Source organism: Lissotriton vulgaris, chromosome 5 (assembly GCF_964263255.1).
Source record: "Lissotriton vulgaris chromosome 5, aLisVul1.2, whole genome shotgun sequence".
Lineage (NCBI taxonomy): Eukaryota > Metazoa > Chordata > Amphibia > Caudata > Salamandridae > Lissotriton > Lissotriton vulgaris.
The window spans coordinates 1,033,510,867-1,033,532,684 of record NC_141693.1 but is presented as its reverse complement, the minus strand read 5'-3'; the positions used below and the strand labels follow the sequence as shown (position 1 = coordinate 1,033,532,684).

The 21,818-nt window shown below is 40.8% G+C and overlaps 1 protein-coding gene across 1 annotated transcript in view; it reads right to left on the bottom strand.

Moving 5' to 3' along the window:
- LOC147711945 (uncharacterized) overlaps positions 1 to 19,771 on the bottom strand; it is a 210,543-nt gene extending 190,772 nt beyond the window's left edge. Inside the window, exon 1 of the mRNA XM_086922665.1 lies at positions 19,440 to 19,771. Coding sequence (XP_086778791.1) covers positions 19,440 to 19,500 — 61 coding nt within the window. The 5' untranslated portion in view covers positions 19,501 to 19,771. The remainder of the gene's footprint in view (positions 1 to 19,439) is intronic.
- Positions 19,772 to 21,818: the final 2,047 nt, after the last annotated feature.

Genomic DNA, 21,818 nt, shown 5'->3' with positions numbered 1-21,818 from the left:
CTAATTTAATGCTAGATACTAGAGTAACTCAGTCGTGCTTTTCACAGAGACCCCTTTATCCCATAAAATACTCCAATAGACGTCTGGAGTGGGTTATAGGATAAAAAATCTGCCATAACTGAGTAGGATGAAAAATCCTATGTATTAGTTTTTGGTTAAATCAACGTTGAAGGATACAGTGTTCCAAAATAGTGTGCACCTTATCTTTGTTTCCTTGTAACTTGCTCTGCAACTTTCATTAAACAATGTCGCTTAACGGCGACAACAACGCAACCAGTGAGGCTGCAGTAAATGTAAACCAACCGGGCTTTGACTTTACAGGGTTTAATGAAGACGAGGATGATGCTATAATCATCCCGGAAAACTTAAGGAAAGTCATAGCTATAAAGTTTATAGAAAATGGCCTATCACCGAGAGGTGGTAGGGTAATATCTGTCATAGAGGCACACGAATATTGGCAGACAGAGGTATTCTATTCATGGATTATCTTTCCGCAAGCAAATCCAACAACACATGTGTTCCACTTCTACAAAATAGAGGAACCTCCAGCGGAATACGTTCCTTTCGAGGACGTTGAAATTCTACTAACTTACCAAGAGCATCAGCTCTGGTTTAAAGGCGCCCTACAACATCAAAATCACATTACCAGGTTCGGTCCATTAGGTAGACCATGAGCAACATGGCCGGTACTAGCCAGTTATACACCACATCCTGCCATTGAACAAATGACAGGTCCAGAACTATTAGCTCAGCTAAAACAATTAATAAAAATACATAGACAATTGGTGCAATATGTCATGCGAACTCTAACATTCCAACCTGCTATAAGAATTCCACAGCACACCCCTCATCAAGGGAACACAAACAAAATTACACCGCAGACTATACATTCAGTCATTAGTAAATTGCCCGCAAAAAAGCGAACAAATTGCATTCTGGTTAGCTCAAAAAATTACTCAAATAGAGACAGTATTTCCCGATAGTACACCTCATGAGAAACACAGGATTCTAACAATCTGTATACCAATGGGGATCGCACCACACGTGTAGGACTGTGACACTTGGGGTACAGTCTTTGCTTCAATCTACACAAAAACACATGGTTTTCCGTCCATGGGGGTAATACCAGAAGTCCTGAAACAGATTCAAAATGAATTCGGGACAGCGCCTGCTTTAAATGTGGGTATGAAATTACTAAAATATTACAAACAGGTCTCGGCTATATTATTAGCTAACATTAAAGGTGAAGCAGCATCCGTGGCTATCCGCCAAAAACTAAAAGAACTTGATATAACTGAGCAACCATATGAGCTTGCTAGAATAATAGAAAAATCTTATGAAGAACTAGGTAGAGATTGTTTGGGAGGGAAACCAGTTAAGCCCGAACTAACAGAAAATCCTGAAACGGTTTTTATTAAAAACAATCTCACCACTCCTAAAAAGCAATGGCAAAATAGTAGACAGTCACTTCCTAAAGAGAAGCGTTCTCAGTCCAGAGGTAGATCTCCTCAAAAGGAGCACTCTGAAAAAAGGTATAACCTCAGAAACAGGGATAATTTGAGAAAACCTGATAGATATCAAGATACTGATACACGTTCCTCTTGTACCTTTCAGACTTCCTCGCAGAAATCCGAAAGAAGAGGACGATCAGAACAGAGAGAAGAACGTGTGAAGTCCAAAGACGATCAACAAGTTCCAAACAATAGGAAAACTCGATTCACCGAAAAGAAGGTAGCAAGTATTAAAATCAGACATGCCAAGGATCTTGAGGACTCAACTCAAGAACGGGGAGTGGGCCCAGACAATGCTGGACAGTGCAGCAGAGGTCACCTAAGCTCGCAGGATCCTGAAGGATCATCTGGAGACAGTGGATCTGAATGAATGAATTCAAGTTGAAACTGCAGATACCAGGGTTAGCGTAGCACACAAGTTATATGAAGTCACACTCCGAATAGAGGGAGAAATAACTACGAAAATAAAAGCACTCTTTTGGGAAAAACTATCAAAGGGTTATGACATCCTTCTAGCTGAAAAAGACTGGCCAACTGAATTTGTCACGGAGTGCCCACATGGCGAAGAGATCATTATGCCAGCTTTCTCAAATCATATTCCTATTCATAAAAAATACACCTATGCCAGAAAATGGGCTGTGGCCCAGGTTCCAGCATTATATAAAAATCATGTGGGATGGGATGAGGATTCTCCTCACCATAAGATCCAGTTAAAAAATCAACCAACCGCTCAGAAGCAGCATCCGGTTAAACAAGAATCTAAAAAACAAGTCAGAGAGATCTTACATCAACTTGAATACCAAGGGGTGATTGAAACATGCACCTCGTCCATGAACAATCATTTGTTTCCTGTCTCCAAACCAGACAATACATATCGTCTAGTTTTGGACTACAGACATTTAAACTCTTGTTGCAAAACTTTTGCAGTACAAAACGCACACAGTGCACCGCTGATGAATAACATTGTGCGCAAAAAATATAAAACCACATTAGACATTTCCAACCGTTTCTTCTGTTAAAACATTGCACCAGAAAGCAGGTATTTGACCGCTTTCTCAATAATGGGGACACAGCAACACTTTTTCATCTCCCCCAGGGATTCACGAACAGTCCTGGATTATTTTCAGCCTAAGTAACAGAGTTACTACAAACGTATGATGAAGAGGCATTATCTTATGTCGATGACATCTATCTTACAGATATTGACTTGGACAGGCACTTGAACAGGGTGAACGCCATAATACTTGGTTTCGCCTCTGAGGGTTACAAATTCAATTTTAAAAAATCAAGAATTGCCCACCTCAACGTCCTATTCTTGGGATACAAACTTTCAAGTAAAGGCAAAAGCCTGGCAGCAAACTTTTTAGAAAAATGTGCGCTGCTCAAACCTCCAAAAACACTGAAAAACTTGCAGTCAGTTCTAGGATTCCTGAATTTCTGAAGAACTTACATTCTAAATTACGCAGAAAGGGTTAAACCTCTCTGCGAATTAATCAAACCTGATTCCAAACCTACTAATTGGACTCAAAAACACACAGAAATTTTGCATTCAGTGCAAACAGGCATGTTGGCAACAACACATTACAGACACACGTAAATGAATGCAACCTTGTAATCCGAATCATCCCTGGAAGATGCAGATTCGCATACCTAACCTTTAAAGAAGGTGAAAAGGTACCAATAGCTTACAAGTCACACTTGTACACACAAGCTGAAATGAAATTCACTTCAACAGAAAAACTTCTGACAGTGGTTCAAACTGCAGTAGCAAAAGAGAGAGCCCTCGCGCAGGGAAAACGCATAAAAGTCGTTACTCCTTAGAGGCAGTGACGAAAGCAAGCATTCCAAATGCTAAGGCTCTACATCCTAGATGGATACAATGGGTTAATTCTCTTGCTTTAACAGACGTTGAATACGTTTTTGACCCTTTCTTGAAGACACAAGAATTTCTCCAATACGAACAAGAATGTCCTCTGCCCACTGAAATTCTGCCTCTTGAACATTACGGCTGTATAATATATACAGATGGATCAGCACAACCCGCAATTGGGGGTAAACAAGCTTATAGTGCTGCGTGCATGATTGTGAAAAGTCGCTGGCACGATGGTAAATTCAGACCCGTTGTCACAAAAACTCAATCTCTAGGAGATTGTACAGCTCAGCGAGCTGAACTACAAGCTTTCAAGATGGCGCTTGAAAATACCGATCGCGAATTCCCCACACTCATAGTGTGAGATTCGTATTACTGCGTCCAGTCTTACAATGAATATCTGCAAAACTGGGTTCAAAGGGGATTTAAAGATGCAATAAGGTGGCAGAATCAAGCATAAAATGCTTTGGGAACAAGTAGTTCTCTTGCAGAAATAACTACAAAAGACTCACGTGATCCATACACTGAGTCATCAGCGTGATGGCGTTCACGTTGCAGGGAATTCATTGGCTGATGAAGCCGCGAAGGCAGCTATGCAAACGGCTTCCGTAGCTGCAATCAATACTTCAAAAACAAAAATAGATGGTGAAACCATGCTCGCTGTCAATGCCACAAGCAAAGGCAGCGGAGCTGCGTTACCTCTAAATTATCCACTCGAATATACATACATAATTGATGCAAACTCTGTTCCTTTTGCTCGAATCCCTGGAGTGGGGGATAGGGTAATTCCAAACAGGAACCGGAGAGGTGCTCTGATTCACGAAGCATATATGGAAGAGGGTCTGATACATCAAGGGATCTCAAAATCTCTATTAGAATTAGAATAGATGTACTGGTGGCCAGGGATGAAAGCTCACATGTACGAATTCGGAATTAATTGCGATGACTGTTACAGAGATCACAGCTTGGAGCGCCACCAGATTCCTGACTACAGTGTAGCCAGCCCAGTACAGACACCTTTGTTAGATAGCATTAGACTATCCACGCTCAGACGTCCCCATGGACAAAAGTGGTCCCACAAATATTAGGACGAGATTCATTTGGATGTGGTCTCAGCGCTCGGCTGACGCCCAAACTGTTATAAAAGATTTGCGAGTCTTTTTCGGCACATACGCAAATCGGAACGCTACATTCTGACCAGGGTCCTGCTTTTAGATCTAAGGCTTACAAAGAGGCCATGGCAAGTTTGGGCGTTGCATTGCGGTTTTCGAGTCCATTCAATCCTGAGGGAAATTCAGTTGTGGAGAGAAAAAACCGTGACATAAAGCAATCTATAACAGCTAGGGTATTAGGTTCGGGTGATGGGTGGGTCAAACATCTAATAAATGTCCAACATAGTCTTAATAACCTGCCAAGAAATTCTCTGGGTGGAATCACTCCATAGGAAATCCTTTTTGGTACTAGAATGATGGTTGAAGACCTCGATCGTCATACTTCAGTGGTGGAACAAAAACCCTTTGATGTCAAAGATCGTTTGGCTGTTTTACAGGACTTAAATTAAACTAGAAGTCTAAGCAACACTATCGAAAAGCCAACGACCACTGAAGAAAAAACACCTGTCCCAGCAAGACCTGTCTGGATTCCAAAGATTGGGGATCTGGTCAAAGAGAAAATAGCTGATAAGAAGGAATTTGGGCCTTCTTACAGAAAACCAGTACCTGTACTAGCAGTCCACGGATCAAGAACAGTGTTACTGCCGCCCCTTGCTGAAAGAAAGGAGAACCGGTCAGTATCAATTGACCTGGTAAAACCACATCATGTAGACCGATAATAAGTAGTAGGCCCAGTGGACTCCCAAGAAGTAGCAGACGACCAAATCTTGCTACTATCCAAGAGGTTCAAACTGAAAGACTCATCACGTTTGAAGATTCTGCAGTGAGAAAAGAAGGACTATGCAATAAAGCCATGGAACTTGTGCCTCTTGAAACCCACATACCAGTTTGTCAAGACACTCCCGTCTAAAATGATGCAGCATCTGACTATACAAACATTTCAAGAGAACAAGCAGCTCCAGCAATTTCAAATAATCCGGATGCGATACCAACAATTGACAGAACTGCCTGTGGCTATTTCATCAACTTTGATACGTTTTCTGAGGATCCAAGAGAGCCAGAAACAACACCAGCAAATAAAACTTTCAAGGAACAAATTAACGGAACTTTGTCACCAGCTTGCAAGTACATATCTAGTTTCACCATGGGTTGAATTTTGGATTAGGTTTGGTGTACTTTTTCTCCTGCTATGGCTCATTCTTGTTTTAAGTTTGGGAATGCTAATAGATGGAACATATAGTAAAATGGACAGAGCAAGTAAGAACATTAACTTGCTCCTGAAACCACACAAATCATCTCATCGTGAACAACGAGACCGGTCCTCAGTGAACATCACAGCCATTCCTCTACCAGGTGGTATAGCATGGGACAGAACTGATTATGACATGTATGGCCCTGTCGAGCTGCTGAAGATTCCACACCAATTTAAGGTTTCCTTGAGGGATTTTGTTTCACCAAGTACATTTTCTGATGATTGGGACTTTGAGACTGTTAATAACATGATGACAGACTTAGAAATGTCAGCAAACTTTGCAAAACATGAATACTTAGAAGGTTCATCAAATTATGAAGAAATGCATTGTTTTAATCATTTTGGGCATCATTATTTGCACAAATCTGCAAACTATAGAAATGTTTTAACTTATAATCAATGCGAACATTGTCCGACACTTCCAAAAGGTAGCTCTAAAACATTCTATAGAAAATTTCCATACTTTACAGGGTTTAATGTCACAAATCCAGAAAGCTTTTACTTTAAAAATGTTAATAAGACAGGCATGAAAAGTATGTTGACAAATACTAAACAGATTTATTCTGCGGCCTTTTATGCTCAATTGTCCACATTCGGCTTTGACTTTTGGAAAGACAACATTGAGACAAATACTGTTTGGGGCACAAAAGACTGGCAGGTACAAGGTTAGAAGCATTGTTCAGAGCCTGCATCATCCCAGAACAAATACTGTTCTTAAATGAGACTGTACAACAGACATCTTGTCTTGGCCTGGCTAATATAAAAGATTTAAACAAACCGTCCATACCTAAGCCCACACCTGATAGTAATAGAACTACAGATGAAGAGGTAGACGTAATTATATTTTACAACAAAACAGAAGTAATCCTAAATGGAAAAAATGGTTAATCTGGCCCACAGACACGAATATCTGTCAAGATAGATTCCTGAACAAGACACAAGGGTTTACAGTAACTCGGCCAGATCCAAGATATGTCCAGAGACAACATCCGGGGATAATAACTTACAGTGTAGGAAAACTGTGCCTTGAATGGCTACAAAAATCCACACTCGCAGATATAAAACAACACTTAACTTTACTTAAAGATGGCGTTGACTTACGAGAATTCTTACTTGGACCTCGTAAACCACGTTATAAACATTTCATATACGCCGATATATACGCTGCTTACAATGAAGCTTGGAAAGTCACGCAAATGGAAACAGCTGAACGAATACGAGAAATTGATCGTATTAATTTAGAGAAAGCTCTATCTGTAGTTGACAATGGGTTAACAACTCTGTTGTCCAGAATTTATTCTTTGGATAGCATTGTATCCTCTGCCATAGACATAATGGAACAGGACTTGCTAATGTTACAGCATGGCCAGTCTCAATTACATTCTATAATGCGGTTAGGCTGGACGTTACAAAACCTTCGTTCTGGCTATGTGCCTTGGCGTCTAATCAACACCACATCACTGTTTACTGTAATTAACCTTACAGATAAACAAATCTCTTTGGCACAGAGAGGAGCAGACTATACGGTGCTGAGCATAAAAAACTGGAGAGATTACCATTGACCGTTTCTGAGAAACCATCAGTTGAATGGATAATACATGGCACCATCACGATACCAGTGACGAATATCCAGTTTCAATATTGCTTCAAACACATACCAGCAGGCCTGTATGAAAGGTTGGATAAAGAATACATAAAGTCGGCCTAAGATTTACCATCCACACACAAATGTTGGAGTGGGGAAAAGGAGGTATTTCTTAGTGGAAGAAATTGTAAAAACACATTAAGCGGTACACTTCTGTGTTAAGGCATTAATATACATGGAGCCTGTGAGGGTTCTTCAAACAACTTATCATGCCACCTGCAGGGTTCCCCGGCAGCGGTGATAGATCCAATTTTTAGGCAGCTTTCCAATGGTAGATACACAATGTTAAATGATCACAGCTGTTGTGGAATGATGCCAGGGACAGCCTATCTGGTTAGTGTGTCAGCCAGGGTCACTTGTTGTATGCAAGTATTGTTTCCAAAAACTAAGGCAGACGGGGAGTCACCACTATGGCCTTTACTGAACATCTCTTCTATACGAATTGATACTTTAAGCAGAATGAAAGCCATTCTTTTACAAAAAACTGAGCCACTGACCTCGTCCAGAGAGACGTATGATCTGCAAGTTGCAAGGTCCTCTGCGGAGATACATGCATTATTATGAACAAACTGCCCCATACATTTCTCAGAAATGTTAGGTCGTATCTTAAACATGTCTGATATCAGCGGTATTGTACATGTATTTAAGACGATTTTTTCGGGACTGTTAACGCCATTTGAAGCAGTCCTGGGCATTTTTCCTAACTTTGTGCACTCTGTGTTCGGCGGCCTGCCTCTCATCTTGGGACTCGCAGCAGGGATCCTATTTTTATTCCTCCTGCTCCGTTATGGCAAGTCCGGCCACCCGCGATACCCAAATTACCATGGAGAATGCTCTCCTGGCCATGCAGTACCGTGAAAGAATAACACAGATCCTTGGCTTGGCTCGTTTAAGAGATCTGAATACCACATGGTTCCTGTCATTCAGACCAATCTGGTAAGATTGCATCTTACCTGTTCTCCGATGCCTGCTTTGTGGAGAGGAATGAGTGTTAGATATCTGTCTAACACTTCCATCAGCAATGCCAACGGATGTTGACACTTTACTGAGTCCGGTAACGGCTCATGTATTGTGTTGCCCCCAACGTCTACCAATCCTGATGATGGCATTCGTTGAAACCTCACCGGCAATTCCAGCTGAAGGTGTGATACGCGGACCAACAGGCACACAGGTACCATCTACTACGAACATTGCTAACGCCGCTGACGGCGATGTTTCACATCTGTATACAATTGATCTTCTTAATGAAGTGGTTCAACTTTCATCTACTGTGGTAGACGATTTCTTTGCCAGCCTTGACGACTTAATGTTTTCTCCTGACACCGAGAATAACTTTTCAAGTTAGCACACAGGGTCCTTTGGAAATCTGAAGTTCGACCTTCACTTTTTTCAACACAGAAAACTTCTGAACTCTATTTTTTTTTTCCATTCTACGATTTGATTTGACTTTTTTCCAAAACACAATGAACTTTGGCGCAAAGCAATCTGCTTAAAGTAGAACTATTCTTAGAGAACAAGAATTCTTTGAATACTTCTTAGAAACAATATTGACCTAATCGACAAACCAAAAATAGCTTGTATATTCTGCTATGGGATGGTCTCGATTTATCTTCTGTAACTAAGAGCCATTTCATAAATATAATTTCATGATTCATTCAGTTAGCATTTCCAATATCATATTACAGGCTTACAATGAAATCATTTCTTTTAAACGCGTTCAGTACAAATGCTCATTTTACGTGTGCAACTATTTCAAATGCATTTTATATGTATTTTTTGGGTGGGATTGTACACACATGCTCTAGATTATATGTTTTTAGTGCTTGATCTTAGATGAATATGATAACTTGGAGTGGGTGTTGTGCACCATTTTAGGACCCTATTGTAATTTATCCAATTCATGCCCTTATATAGGTATAAAATCACCATATCCTTATATAGCCTTAGAAATCATAACCATATTTAGACATAGCTCATGCAGTCCAAATACGGCAGGGCAACTTCCCACGAGTTCTGAAAATCTACAACGATTTCTTGGAAAAACCGGCTTCAGCAGCTAGGGACTTCCCCTTGCTCGAGAACTGACTTGTCCAAGAACTCATGGAGTTTTCAAAGAACTGAGACTCTTTGATGACGTTATTATGTCCACCTTTATGTCAAACTCGGTACCTTCAAGGTATAAATATGCCCACACTTGCCATAGCAAACACACAGTGGTTTGGAGCAGTTCGACTATCTACTTGCCCGATGCACCCTGCTACTGAAAGTGCCGAAGGAAGCCGACCCTCCAGCAGACGCACTGAGAGAGAAGCTGTCTTTTCTCCTGCCGAGAAATCCAGCTCCAGTGTTTCCAAGCTACCCTTGCCGGTTGTTGGGAAATCGAGTCCTGAGCCTGAACTCCTTCATTCCATATCAAGGTACGGAGCTGATCAGACCCTAAGAGAAATCTTGGACAGATTCTTGCCAAAAGATAGTACATTTATGCTACACCTCACTTACTTCTTCCCTCGTACTAAGCTTAGATTAGGTACATCGGGATAGGCGTATTTTAGAAGCACCAGCTGAGTACATTTAGCCTCTGTTATTTATGTATGTATTTATCTATGGTCTAGGCACCATACAATGCTCTTACAGTATTATTTCATTCTACTCTTTCTACTGTATGCATTATATTTTGCAACCAGTTTTACGATTGTAGCAGTTCATTTCTTATGCTTGAGAAAGAAGACTGTTCAATAAATCCTTTTATTGAAAACGCCCATCTCTCTATTTCTCTGCACCTCTGGTGAAACGAAGCATGCACGAGTGACTGAGTGAAATATATATCTATTGTTTCCACGATCTCTGAAGATCAGTTTTATCTTGGGGAAACAAAGTTGTCATGTTTATGCGGTTGTCAGAAACTAACTCCCTTCTTGTGAACTCAAGAAAGTTTCTAGTGACCTCTGAGCTAGCTGGCACTCACAATTAAGTCTAATATATTCGATAGAGACCTAGTCGACCTAAGTCCTACGTCACGTCTATAGGATATATTATTCCAATGCGCAGAGTCTATTGGGAATATAGGAACTACACTAAAACATACACTCCAAATACCACTCAGTGCCACATAATTACCCGCCACATAATTACACTGCACTCAATGCAACATACACTCCAAATACCACTCAGTGCCAAATAATTACACGCCACATAATTACACTGCACTCAATGCAACATACACTCCAAATACCACTCAGTGCCACATAATTACACGCCACATAATTATATGCTACAAAATTACACTGCGTTCAACGCAACATACACTCCAAATACCATTCAGTGCCACATAACTACACGCCACATAATTACACTGCACTCAATACAACATACTCTAAATACCACTCAGTGCCACATAACTACACGCCACATAATTACACGATCTATCTATCCCCCTCAGTCTATATATCTATCTTCCTATTGCCCTCACTCTATCTATCTATCGCCCTCACTCTATCTATCTATCACCCTCACTCTATCTATCGCCCCTCATTCTATCAATCTATCTATCGCCCTCACGCTATCTATCGCCCTCACTCTATCTATCGCCCTCACTCTATCTATCGCCCTCACTCTATCTATCGCCCTCACTCTAGCTATCGCCCTCACTATCTATCAATAACCCTCACTCTATTTATTACAAATGTCACAAAAAGATGTTAATATTTCACTTCTGCTCTTGGATTTTCGTCACAATAAAAGTTATTTACAAAAGTTTAAGCTATTGCCATTATAAATTACAATAACTTTTATTTGAGTATTAATTATTAAACAAAAATTAAAAGCCATTGTTATTTGTAATATCAATACATCTAAGTCACGTAAATACAACACATATTGCATTACAAATGCTATAGGTGTCACATTTGCAAAAGCTGTAACTACTGGCATTGTAAATGACAAAGCTATTAATTTCGCTCTTTTCAAAACCAACACATAAATAAAAAATGTGTCATTTACAATACCAATAGCTCAAACTTTCCTAATGTGATACCTATTGCATTGCAAATGCTTGTTTAAGAATACTGTAAATCACCATCTCAGAATTGAGATGTCTCCTAACTTTTACCTTGCTTTCTAGTTGATGCTGTTTATGTACTTCATTGTATATTCTTTATTAAGATGCCACTCAAGAGATAAGCCACCGATACCTGGTATGGGAGAACGGGGCAAAGGAATTTGTCAATGCGATGAGGAGACAGAAGGATGGGGCAATGCTTCAAATGAGAGGTTTTGTGCAGAGGAGGGGTGGAAGCCAAAGATAAAATATATGGTGGGCATGGCAGAGTGTGCTGAGGATGGGAAATTCAGATAGAATGTTAAAGTGGGCCTTTTGCACATTCTAGTACATATGTACAAATTTGTACATACACAATTTGAAATGTGTATGTTTAAAATATGCACATAGATCGAGAACGTCTGGAAATACCATTCAATGCCCCGCATCCCCACCATACCGCTAACCACATCAGCCCAAGTCTCTCCTTTTATCTCTGACCTCTACTACTTTCAGTGAGCAATTATTTTTCCCCCATTTAAATCCTGCAGACAACCAGTCTTGAGCCTTGTCAGCAACACAAGGCAATGTGCGTTGAACGCAACTGCGAGGTTAAAGAGCATGAGAACTTAAGAGAGGTGGTTATGCCAAGCAGTGGTGAGAAAGTCCCAGTCGAGCGCCAGAGATGTAGAGTTAAATTTGCAAAAGCCAGATTCTATTCGTTTTAGGACGAGTAGGAGGCGTGGAATAAACCAGTTGAACATCAGAGTTCAGAAAAAGAAGTAACTTGGGATAATGCGCAGTAGTTAAGTGGGGAGGAAGGATGCACAGTAGTTAAATGGGGAGGAAGTATGTCTTGTCAGACGTTTATGAAGACGTTGGTTCAATCTGGCTTTACAGCATTACAAGAATGTCCCAGAGTGGTTGAAACGAGATGCTGAGGTAGACTAGGACTCTATATCTAAGGGGTAAACATGTATCTTTGAATAAACCTTTTCAGAACACTAGCTACTTGTAGCCTCAAATTTCGTTTGGGGTAGTCTTTGGTTGGGTGGCTATGGAGATAAAGGGGAAACACCAACAATGGTACTGCATTGCTAGGTAAAGTTGGAAGTGTGTTAGGGATCTAGGACAGGGTAAATGTAGAGATTTGCTAAAATCACACACCAATACCCCACTTATGAATCCCAAGAGTTTGGGAGCATCACTCAGCTACAAGAGTATCCTCTCCTGCCTCCTACTGTGCTACCCAGGGAGTGGAAGATAGACATACTAGTAGGAGCATAAATGGTGACAAACAAGTCATTAGAGGCCATGGGAAGACAGCCAACTTCAGACAGTCTAAAACACAGTTCCAACAATCGCTATGCAAACGGGACGCATAGAACACCAATCTCCAACGTTCATGGTATTTTATGGACTTCCATAAATCAAAGCCACAAAGCCTTTTCACAGTAGTGCCGAAACGTCGGATCTTGAACTTCAAAGTACGACAAAATATAGGCATTTCTGAAAGCATGAAATAATTAAAAGGTAGCAAACCATTACCGTACTATATCTGTTAGCCACACCGCATGCACTAAATGAACTCACTGGCATCTAAATTATAAAGGACCCAACACTTCCAGAATCAGTCATGGCCATTCCCCACCCAGAATCTGGTTGCGGAGTAGAGTGTTGTGGAGTGTAATGGACTGGAGTGTCGTGAAGTAGAGCAGAATAAATGTTAAAGCAGAATAAATTGTTCTCTCACTCTAGCCAACTCGACAAAATCCCTAGGATTCATCTTGGACAAGAACATGTCACTGAAGAATCACATCAAAAACTCAGCCAAAGGAGCGCTTTAAACACTTAAGCACCTCAATTAAATTAAACCATTCATTCCCTCTGATGATTTCAAGATTGTGGTGCAATTTCTCATCCTCTCTAAACTGGACTATGGAAATGCCATACTCAAAGGGACGCCGAAAACTCACCTCGCCCCCCCTTAGATCGGCCCTCTGTTATAGTCAGTTGTTCTTATTGCCTTTACAGTTAATCCATGCTCATTGCCTAACAATTTTCTTTGTTTATGTTTGGGTGTGTTTCTAATAATCTAATATGTCTCACATCTTCTGGTAAGCGACCTGATTATACGGTGTTCTTCGATCATGTAAAGCGCTCGGGTCTAGCTGGCGCTGTATAGCACCTATAAAATAAATAAATAAATAAAATAATAAACCGTATTAGAGTAGAGTGTTGTAGAGTTGAGTAGATCCGTAGAGCGGAGTGGCATAGAGTGGAGTGGCGTGGCCTAAAGTGCCATACTGTGAAGTGGCGTGGAGTGGCGTAGAGTGTCTAAGAGTGGAGTAAAGTGTCAGAATGGACGGACATAGAGCTGTGGGGAGTAGAGTAAAGTGTTGCACAGTAGAATAAAGTGTTGTGGAGTAGTGTAGATTGGAGTGGCATAGATGTGTAGAGTGGCATGGCTTGGTTAGTTGGTTAGTTGTAGAGTGGCTTTGAGTGGCACAGTGTGTCGTACAGTGGAGTGGTGTAGACTGGGGAGTAGAGTGTGAGAGTGGAGAGGCATAGCATGGAGGGGCATCATGTTGAGGGGCACAGTTTGGGGTAAAGTGTCAGAGTGGCGTAAAGTGTTGTGGAGTGGCGAAAAGCACAGTGGCATAGCATAGGATGGAGTAAAGTATCAGAGTGGCATAGCATAGAGGGGTGTAACATGGCAATAAGTGTTGTAAAGTGCAAATATTGTTGTTGAGTGGGGTAAAGTGGTGTACAGTGAAGTGCCTTAGAGTGAAGTGTGGTTGAGTGGAGTAAATTGTTGTACAGAGGAGGTAGAGTCGAGTAGAATAGAATGTTGTACAGTTGAGTGGCATAGAGTGGACTATGCATGGTGTGTTAGCGCACTGCCATTACAGACAACACATTTTCAATTAAAATTACAGTTACGTTCGTGCATACAGTTTTACTGATAAAACTATACAATGTACAAACGTGTGGAAATGGCAGCACCTACTGTACTGATTTGTTTAGATCGTAAAATAATATTTGTTTCAACCACAATTCAGTATTACCAAAAAAGTGCTACATTTGTGCTTTCCTAATTCTGATATATTCTGAAATATCTGCACAGTTCATTGAGTGACATTTAAATTTTGTTGTACACTAGAAAAAACGTTTCTTTCCCAGTACCCGGCAAGATTGTCAGATAAATCCTTTCACTCTGAAGTCAGAAAAAGATATGTAATTAAATGTCTTTGAAAGCACAACAAATGTGACAAGATAAGAACAAAATTTAAAAGCCTGTTAGCAGAAAGTGAGGACTTTGGAAAAATACAAGGAGCGATGGTGAACAAGCTTTGCTCCAAGGGAGTGGCGAAGACTTGCTGGACTGCCTTAAACAAAGCTAGAAAATGTGAGTTACAATCCACAAAGTCAATGGTAAGCATGGGGTGGAATGCACTCTCATGGAAGCCTTCAGAATGCCAACAAGAATGTCTGGTAGGCTTCGACCAAATGAACACGCAACAGTAAAGACAGTAGGTTTGACATTTTGTACTGCGTGATATTTTGACCATTACTTGTTTATGCTCTGAGGCATTACCACAGACTAAAGCATCTAAAAATAAGCATTACAAAAAATAAGGGAATGCTTTGTTTTATATAGTGTCAACTATTCAGATGCTTTTATCAGCGCTAGCTCCACAGTGCTACAGGGCTGATCACAGTCCTTCATGCAATATAAAAAAGGCAGAAGTATGCACCCAAAAAGCCATCTGAAAACGGTCAAACTGTCCTATGTGAGGAGGACTAACACTGTTTCAAGCCAATGAATGGATGAAGGTTCTAGAGCAAAACAAGCTAATAGTTACTGGACCCTGACCCAAATCCCCTTAAAGGAAGTGTAGAGTACAATATATTTGCTGTAAATGCACCAGCGGCATATGTATCAAAATAGATAAATCAAGCTACTGGTGAAGGAATGAAAAAGGTCTGTGAACACAAGATCTAAGAACTCCAATTCATATTTTTATGCCACTGCAAACACCTGGACCATGAGCAGACATTGGTTATAACTAGAATCAATCAAACACGCATGTGTGAACAGTGAACCTGTGCCTGCAATCTGATTAACCAAGTGTATTATCAAGTGTAGTTAATTTTTTAGGCACTGCAAATAAAAAGATTAACTGAGGTAAGGGCTGTGAAGGTACAGAAAATGCACCCGACTCCACCTTTGTCAGAACATAATAGTGATTGGAAAACGGTATGTAAATTTTTACCACGCATACTGTTACCACGCATACCATTACAACGCAGGATCCTTTACAACTCATACCTTTACAACGCATGACATTACATCGCAGATACTATTACAACGCATGCCATTACAACGTAAGTATAGGTAAGTATATTATTTTATTTTACCTTTTTTTTAATTACCAAAATATTAAAAATGAATTAAATTAATTAATTAAAGTAATTTTATATATAGTTTGATTTTGGGGTACAGAGGTATTTTTAGGGTTCAGGGCTGGGTTTGGGTTTTGGGGTACAGGGGTATTTTTAGGGTTCAGGGCTGGGTTTGGGTTATGGGGTACAGGGGTATTTTTAGGGTTCAGGGCTGGGTTTGGGTTATGGGGTACAGGGGTATTTTTAGGGTTCAGGGCTGGGTTTGGGTTTTGGGGTACAGGGGTATTTTTAGGGTTCAGGGCTGGGTTTGGGTTATGGGGTTGTAACGGGGTCGGGGAGGGAGGCCGGGAGGACTGGTGGACCCCTGATCATACTTCCCCTTCTACCCTGCAGACCGGAACAGAGAGAGAATTGAGTGCTGCAACAGGACACGAGCGGAGAAGCGTCCCCAGGTTCCTTTAAGTGGGCGTGTGGAGACGAAGAGGAGGTCCCGTCTACTGATGACATGTATACTCCCGGATGGATGAATACGGGGGAAGTCCTCTACACGGCGTGTGACGACACCGGAAGAGCGAGGACCGGAGAACGCGAGGAAGAGAGAACGGAGACGCGAGAAGAAGACGGAGGAAGCGAAAGACCAGACTGTGGAGGAAAGCCAGGAGGCCAACGATCCTACGTTCCGCCGTGCCATACTCCCGAGGGAGGAGTATGGCTTAGTCAGGTACGGTGGCGTTTGGCGGGCTGGCTGGGGAGAAAGAGTGCCCCTGTAGATAGCGTATAGCTACCCTTGTGTGTGTCTGTCCTCCGTGTTTACCCGACCCCTTTTCCCGTTTCCCGTTCCTTTTCCCTACCCGTATTCCGCACACCTCTCCTCCCTCACTTGAGCACAATAGAGTGGCTGAAATAACACAGGTGCTCCCACACGATCACCGGGTCCCCTTTGGGTGCACACTGAATAGAGACCAACGGCTAACGGTCTCCCTCTGTCCTTCTTCTTTCCCCACACTTGGGTTCCTGAGACGTTACGCCAGGGAGAGACGATCTCGGAGGAAGGCCAGCGCCCAGGGACATCGAGGCAGAGAAGACCACCACCACGGACAACTTAGACTTTGCCAGGGAGAGACTAACCTATAGAACACGCCGAACTATAAAAATAAAGCCCAGTTTAAGAAAACATTCTAGTCAGCCTCTTACTGCTGCGGCACCAGTTCCTACCCTAGAGACAGTCCTTGGCCCCCTCCCACGCCTACAGGGGTACAGGGGTATTTTTAGGGTTCAGGGCTGGGTTTGGGTTTTGGGGTACAGGGGTATTTTTAGGATTCAGGGCTGGGTTTGGGTTATGGGGTACAGGGGTATTTTTAGGGTTCAGGGCTGGGTTTGGGTTTTGGGGTGCAGGGGTGTTTTTAGGGTTCAGGGCTGTGTTTGGTTTTGGGGTACAGGGGTTTTTTTAGGGTTCAGGGCTGGGTTTGAGTTAAGGGGTACAGGGGTATTTTTAGGGTTCAAGGCTGGGTTTGGGTTATGAGGTACAGGGGTATTTTTAGGGTTCAGGGCTGGGTTTGGGTTTTGGGGAACAGGGGTATTTTAAGGGTTCAGTTTTATTAAAATATTTAAATTTAATAAAATACATTTACTTTAGTAATTTTATTATTTATTTTAAAAAGTATATATATATATATAATAAAAAATGTATTTAATAATTAAAAATAATTAAATATTTATTAATTACATTTTTTTTTAAATAATATAATAATATTTAAAAATAATATACTTACCTATACTTACGTTGTAATGGCATGCGTTGTAATAGTATCTGTGATGTAATGTCATGCGTTGTAAAGCTATGCGTTGTAAAGGGTCCTGCGTTGTAAAAATTGCGTGGTAATGGTATGCGTGGTGAAAGTATGCGTTTTAACGTCATACATCCTTGGAAAACAATGGATGTTGTAGTCAATGTTTGAAAGAGACGATCTTTTAGCATAATACAAATATTTTATTACTCATTCAAAAACTCGTGGCGAATTCAATTACTGGCTTACAAGTAATTCGCAAAGTGTTATGATTTTCCTATGCTTAAGCCCAAAAGTGTTTTTTTTTTTTCACACAAACTGTCAATATTTTCTTGCATTGTTATTTGGGAGAGGAAAGGTATGTGCGTATTACTCTAAAGTAGACTTCAAAACAGTTTACCTCAAATGTTAGCAATCCTTTTTTTTTCCCAAAAACTTTGGATGAGTGAGACATACCCTATTTAAATGATAAAACCCGTTTGCACAAAGGTTTGATGGCTATAAGTTGTGAGTGTAGAAGTTGAAAAAATTACAGAATGTTTGGGAAAGAACAAAATAGCTCGTCCCTAGCGATTTGAGTAAATGCAACTATGCAAAGTCAGACAAATAATTTAGACTAGGTATTTTTATACTCTGACTTTACACCCACCTTATATCCTTCTTACTTTCTGCCACTTGGACTTCACGACTTTCCAAGGAGTGTAACTGGAATGTTAGCTGTCTTGGCTTGGAGGAATTTTAGGCCGACCAGTTATGTATCACTTTCATGGAATAATGTTTGGCGCCCTGTTAAATGTCACGTAATATATATGTATGTATGTATATATATATATATATATATATATATATATATATATATAGTAGTAATATTTTTATTTGAAAATGGCACTGATAACATGCTTTCCCCAGTTTCAAAGCTGTTTATTCTTAAAGTCAAGTCAGTAAGTTTCAATGCAGCATTGAAAGTGTCCCTCTCCGTGCTGAACCAAGCTATCCCAAACGCAAACAGCTCCTCTGCATAATAACAGGCATCAAGATATAACCTACTTTCATCACCTACATCTCATTCCATTTTGCAACTGAATAAATGCTGATGTCACTCTTTCTGTGAGGTGACCAGCCATCATGGATTTACTGGAAAATCTCCTGTTTCCCACCTCTTTCCTTGACTAATTTCTTTAAATTTAGTGAATGCCTGTCTGGTCCCCAGAGTAGAATGACCACCTCACTCCATGTAAAGAACTTTCCGCCTACAAATCTTTGATTTCAAGTGTGCTAAAAAATCAATTAAAGCACAACAAGCATACATGCCAATTGACCCAATTTAGGCGGCAGTCACTCGATTTCTAAAGCAAAAATGGCTTTATTTGAGATGTCTTCCACCTAAAATTTCCTCTGCTTAAATAGAAGTCAATCGGGGAAATGCATTCCCCCGATTTTATTTTCAGAATCTCCTACTTTTTTTTTTTTTTAATGTTTGCGTGTCTGAACTACAAAACCCAGAAGGCATTTTCAAACACAGAGGGATGGAAGTTTTCACCTGATCCGGTGTAAATATTAGTTAGCAGCCCCTATCACTGAGGAATTTAGATACCACCAATGACACTGTGCGTATTCCCTTACTTTCGTCGGTGGTTGCAAAGTTGCAGTGCTACTTATGTTGTGAAATGTTCCGGTTTTTGTTTTAAAAATCTAGTCACCCTATCTCTCTGCGCGATTTTTGAGAGTGGGGGCGAGAGGTCTCGCAAACTCGATATTCATTCTCTAGCAAAACAATGACCTATCTCTGCGTCACATCTTTCAATAAACCAGGCCTCACCGTCCTGAGAGCGGCTCTCCTCTGTCGATGCCGTGAGTGGCTTGCAGCGTCCCGCCTCCATCTCAGCATGCAATGAAATACCCAAAACCAGAAGGTAGTTGGAAGATATGTCGAGTCACAAATGTTTGATCTGTTATCGAAAAGCGAGATAAGTAATTAACAAAAGCTGAAGTCCCAAGTTTAGATAAAATATGAGAGTTAAAAAAAACAAGGAAGTGCTGCACCCAGGCACGGAAAAATAAAGTCAAATGGAAACTGAAACCAATGCTGCACTGCAAAATGCACTGAGCATGTGCAACTCCGACCGAGCTCGATTCTAATACTGTTCATAATGAGGGCGGAAGAGCAGACTAGGTACGGTGCGGATCACAGACCAACCAGCATTTGCAATGCAATAGGTGTCGCATTAGGAAAGTTTGAGCTATTGGTATTGTAAATGACAATTTTTTTTATTTATGTGTTGGTTTTGAAAATAGCGAAATTAATAGCTTTGTCATTTACAATGCCAAATGTTATAACTTTTGCAAATGTGACACCTATAACATTTGTAATGCAATATGTGTTGAATTTCCGTGACTTAGATGTATTGATATTACAAATAACAATGGCTTTTTTTTTTTAAAAATAATTAATACTTAAATAAAAGTTATTGTAATTTATAATGGAAATAGCTTAAACTTTTGTAAATAACTTTTGTGAAGATTATGTTCAGTGTAATTTATTGTGACGAAAATCAAAGAACAGAAGTGAAATATTAACATCTTTTTGTGAAATTTGTAATAAAGCTTGAAACATACCTTCTGAATATACCTAGGAGGCAATCTATCAGACCTGGCCTTAAACAGCTCCACTGGTTGCCAGTTGAGCAGCGTGTGGCCTTCAAGGCCGGGTGCATACTGTTCAGGTCTTTGAATAACTCTGGCCCTCTATTCATCAGAGATCTATTCAAAAAATACTGCCCTTCCCGTCATCTTCGTTCGACCTATAAATCACTCCTGATCGTACCCCCATTTAAAAGGAAACGCCTTGGAGGCAGCTGTTTCGACCACCTCGCTGCAGGTTTTTGGAACTCTCTCCCCCTCAACATTAAACTCAACGATAACATCCTCAGTTTCAGACATTCTCTGAAAACCTGGCTTTTCACTCAAGCTCATTACTGATAGCACTGCTTTTTCTATTATCTGCCTGCTTGGTTCATTTTCTATAGCGCCATGAAGCCTCCGGGCGTACGAGCGCTCAATAAATTCCCAATTAACATTAACATTAACATTGAGAGAACATATTTGAACCAGTTGTTGAATGGTTGCACAGATTGATGCTGTGGTGACACTGAGTGATGTTGTGGTGGCGACGAGTAATGCTGTGGTGTTCAGTGATGCTGTGGTAGCGCATAGTGATGTTGTGGTGCCCCTGAGTGATGCTGTAGTGGTGCTGAGTGATGCTGTGGTGATGCAATAGAGTGAGTGTGATAGATAGAGGGAGGGCGATAGATAGAGGGAGGGCGATAGATAGAGGGTGATAGATAGAGGGAGGGCGATAGATAGATAGAGTGAGGGCGCTAGATAGAGTGAGGGCGCTAGATAGAGTGAGGGCGCTAGATAGAGTGAGGGCGATAGATAGATAGAGTGAGGGCCATAGATAGATAGAGTGAGGGCGATAGATAGAGTGAGGGCCATAGATAGATAGATAGATAGATAGATAGATAGATAGATAGAGTGAGGGCGATAGATAGAGAGAGGGCGATAGATAGATGGATAGAGTGTGGGCGATAGATAGATAGATAGATAGAGGGCGATAGATAGATAGAGTGAGGGCGATAGATAGATAGTGTAATTATGGTGCGTGTAATTATGTGGCACTTAGTGGTATTTGGAGTGTATGTTGCGTTGAGCGCAGTGTAAATATGTAGCATATAACTATGTGGCACTGAGTGATATTTGGAGTGTATGTTGCATTGAGTGCAGTGTAATTATGTGGTGTGTAATTATGTGGCACTGAGTGGTATTTAGAATGTATGTTGCATTGAGTGCAGTGTAATTATGTGGCGTGTAATTATGTGGAACTGAGTGGTATTTGGAGTGTATGTTGCATTGAGTGCAGTGTAATTATGTGGTGTGTAATTATGTGGCACTGAGTGGTATTTATTTATTTATTTATTTATTTATGCAACTTATATCGCGCAAACTAAACCCGAAGGTGTCAAGGCGCCTATCAAAAAAGATCAAAAATGCAAAGCACCACTACAGGTAAGCGCGTACAAAAAGATGGGTCTTCAGGGCAGATCTAAAAGATTGAAGAGTGGGGAGAGACCTTAACTCAAATGGGAGAGCATTCCACCACTTTGGGGCCAGATTGGAAAAAGCTTTTCCCCCCATCTAG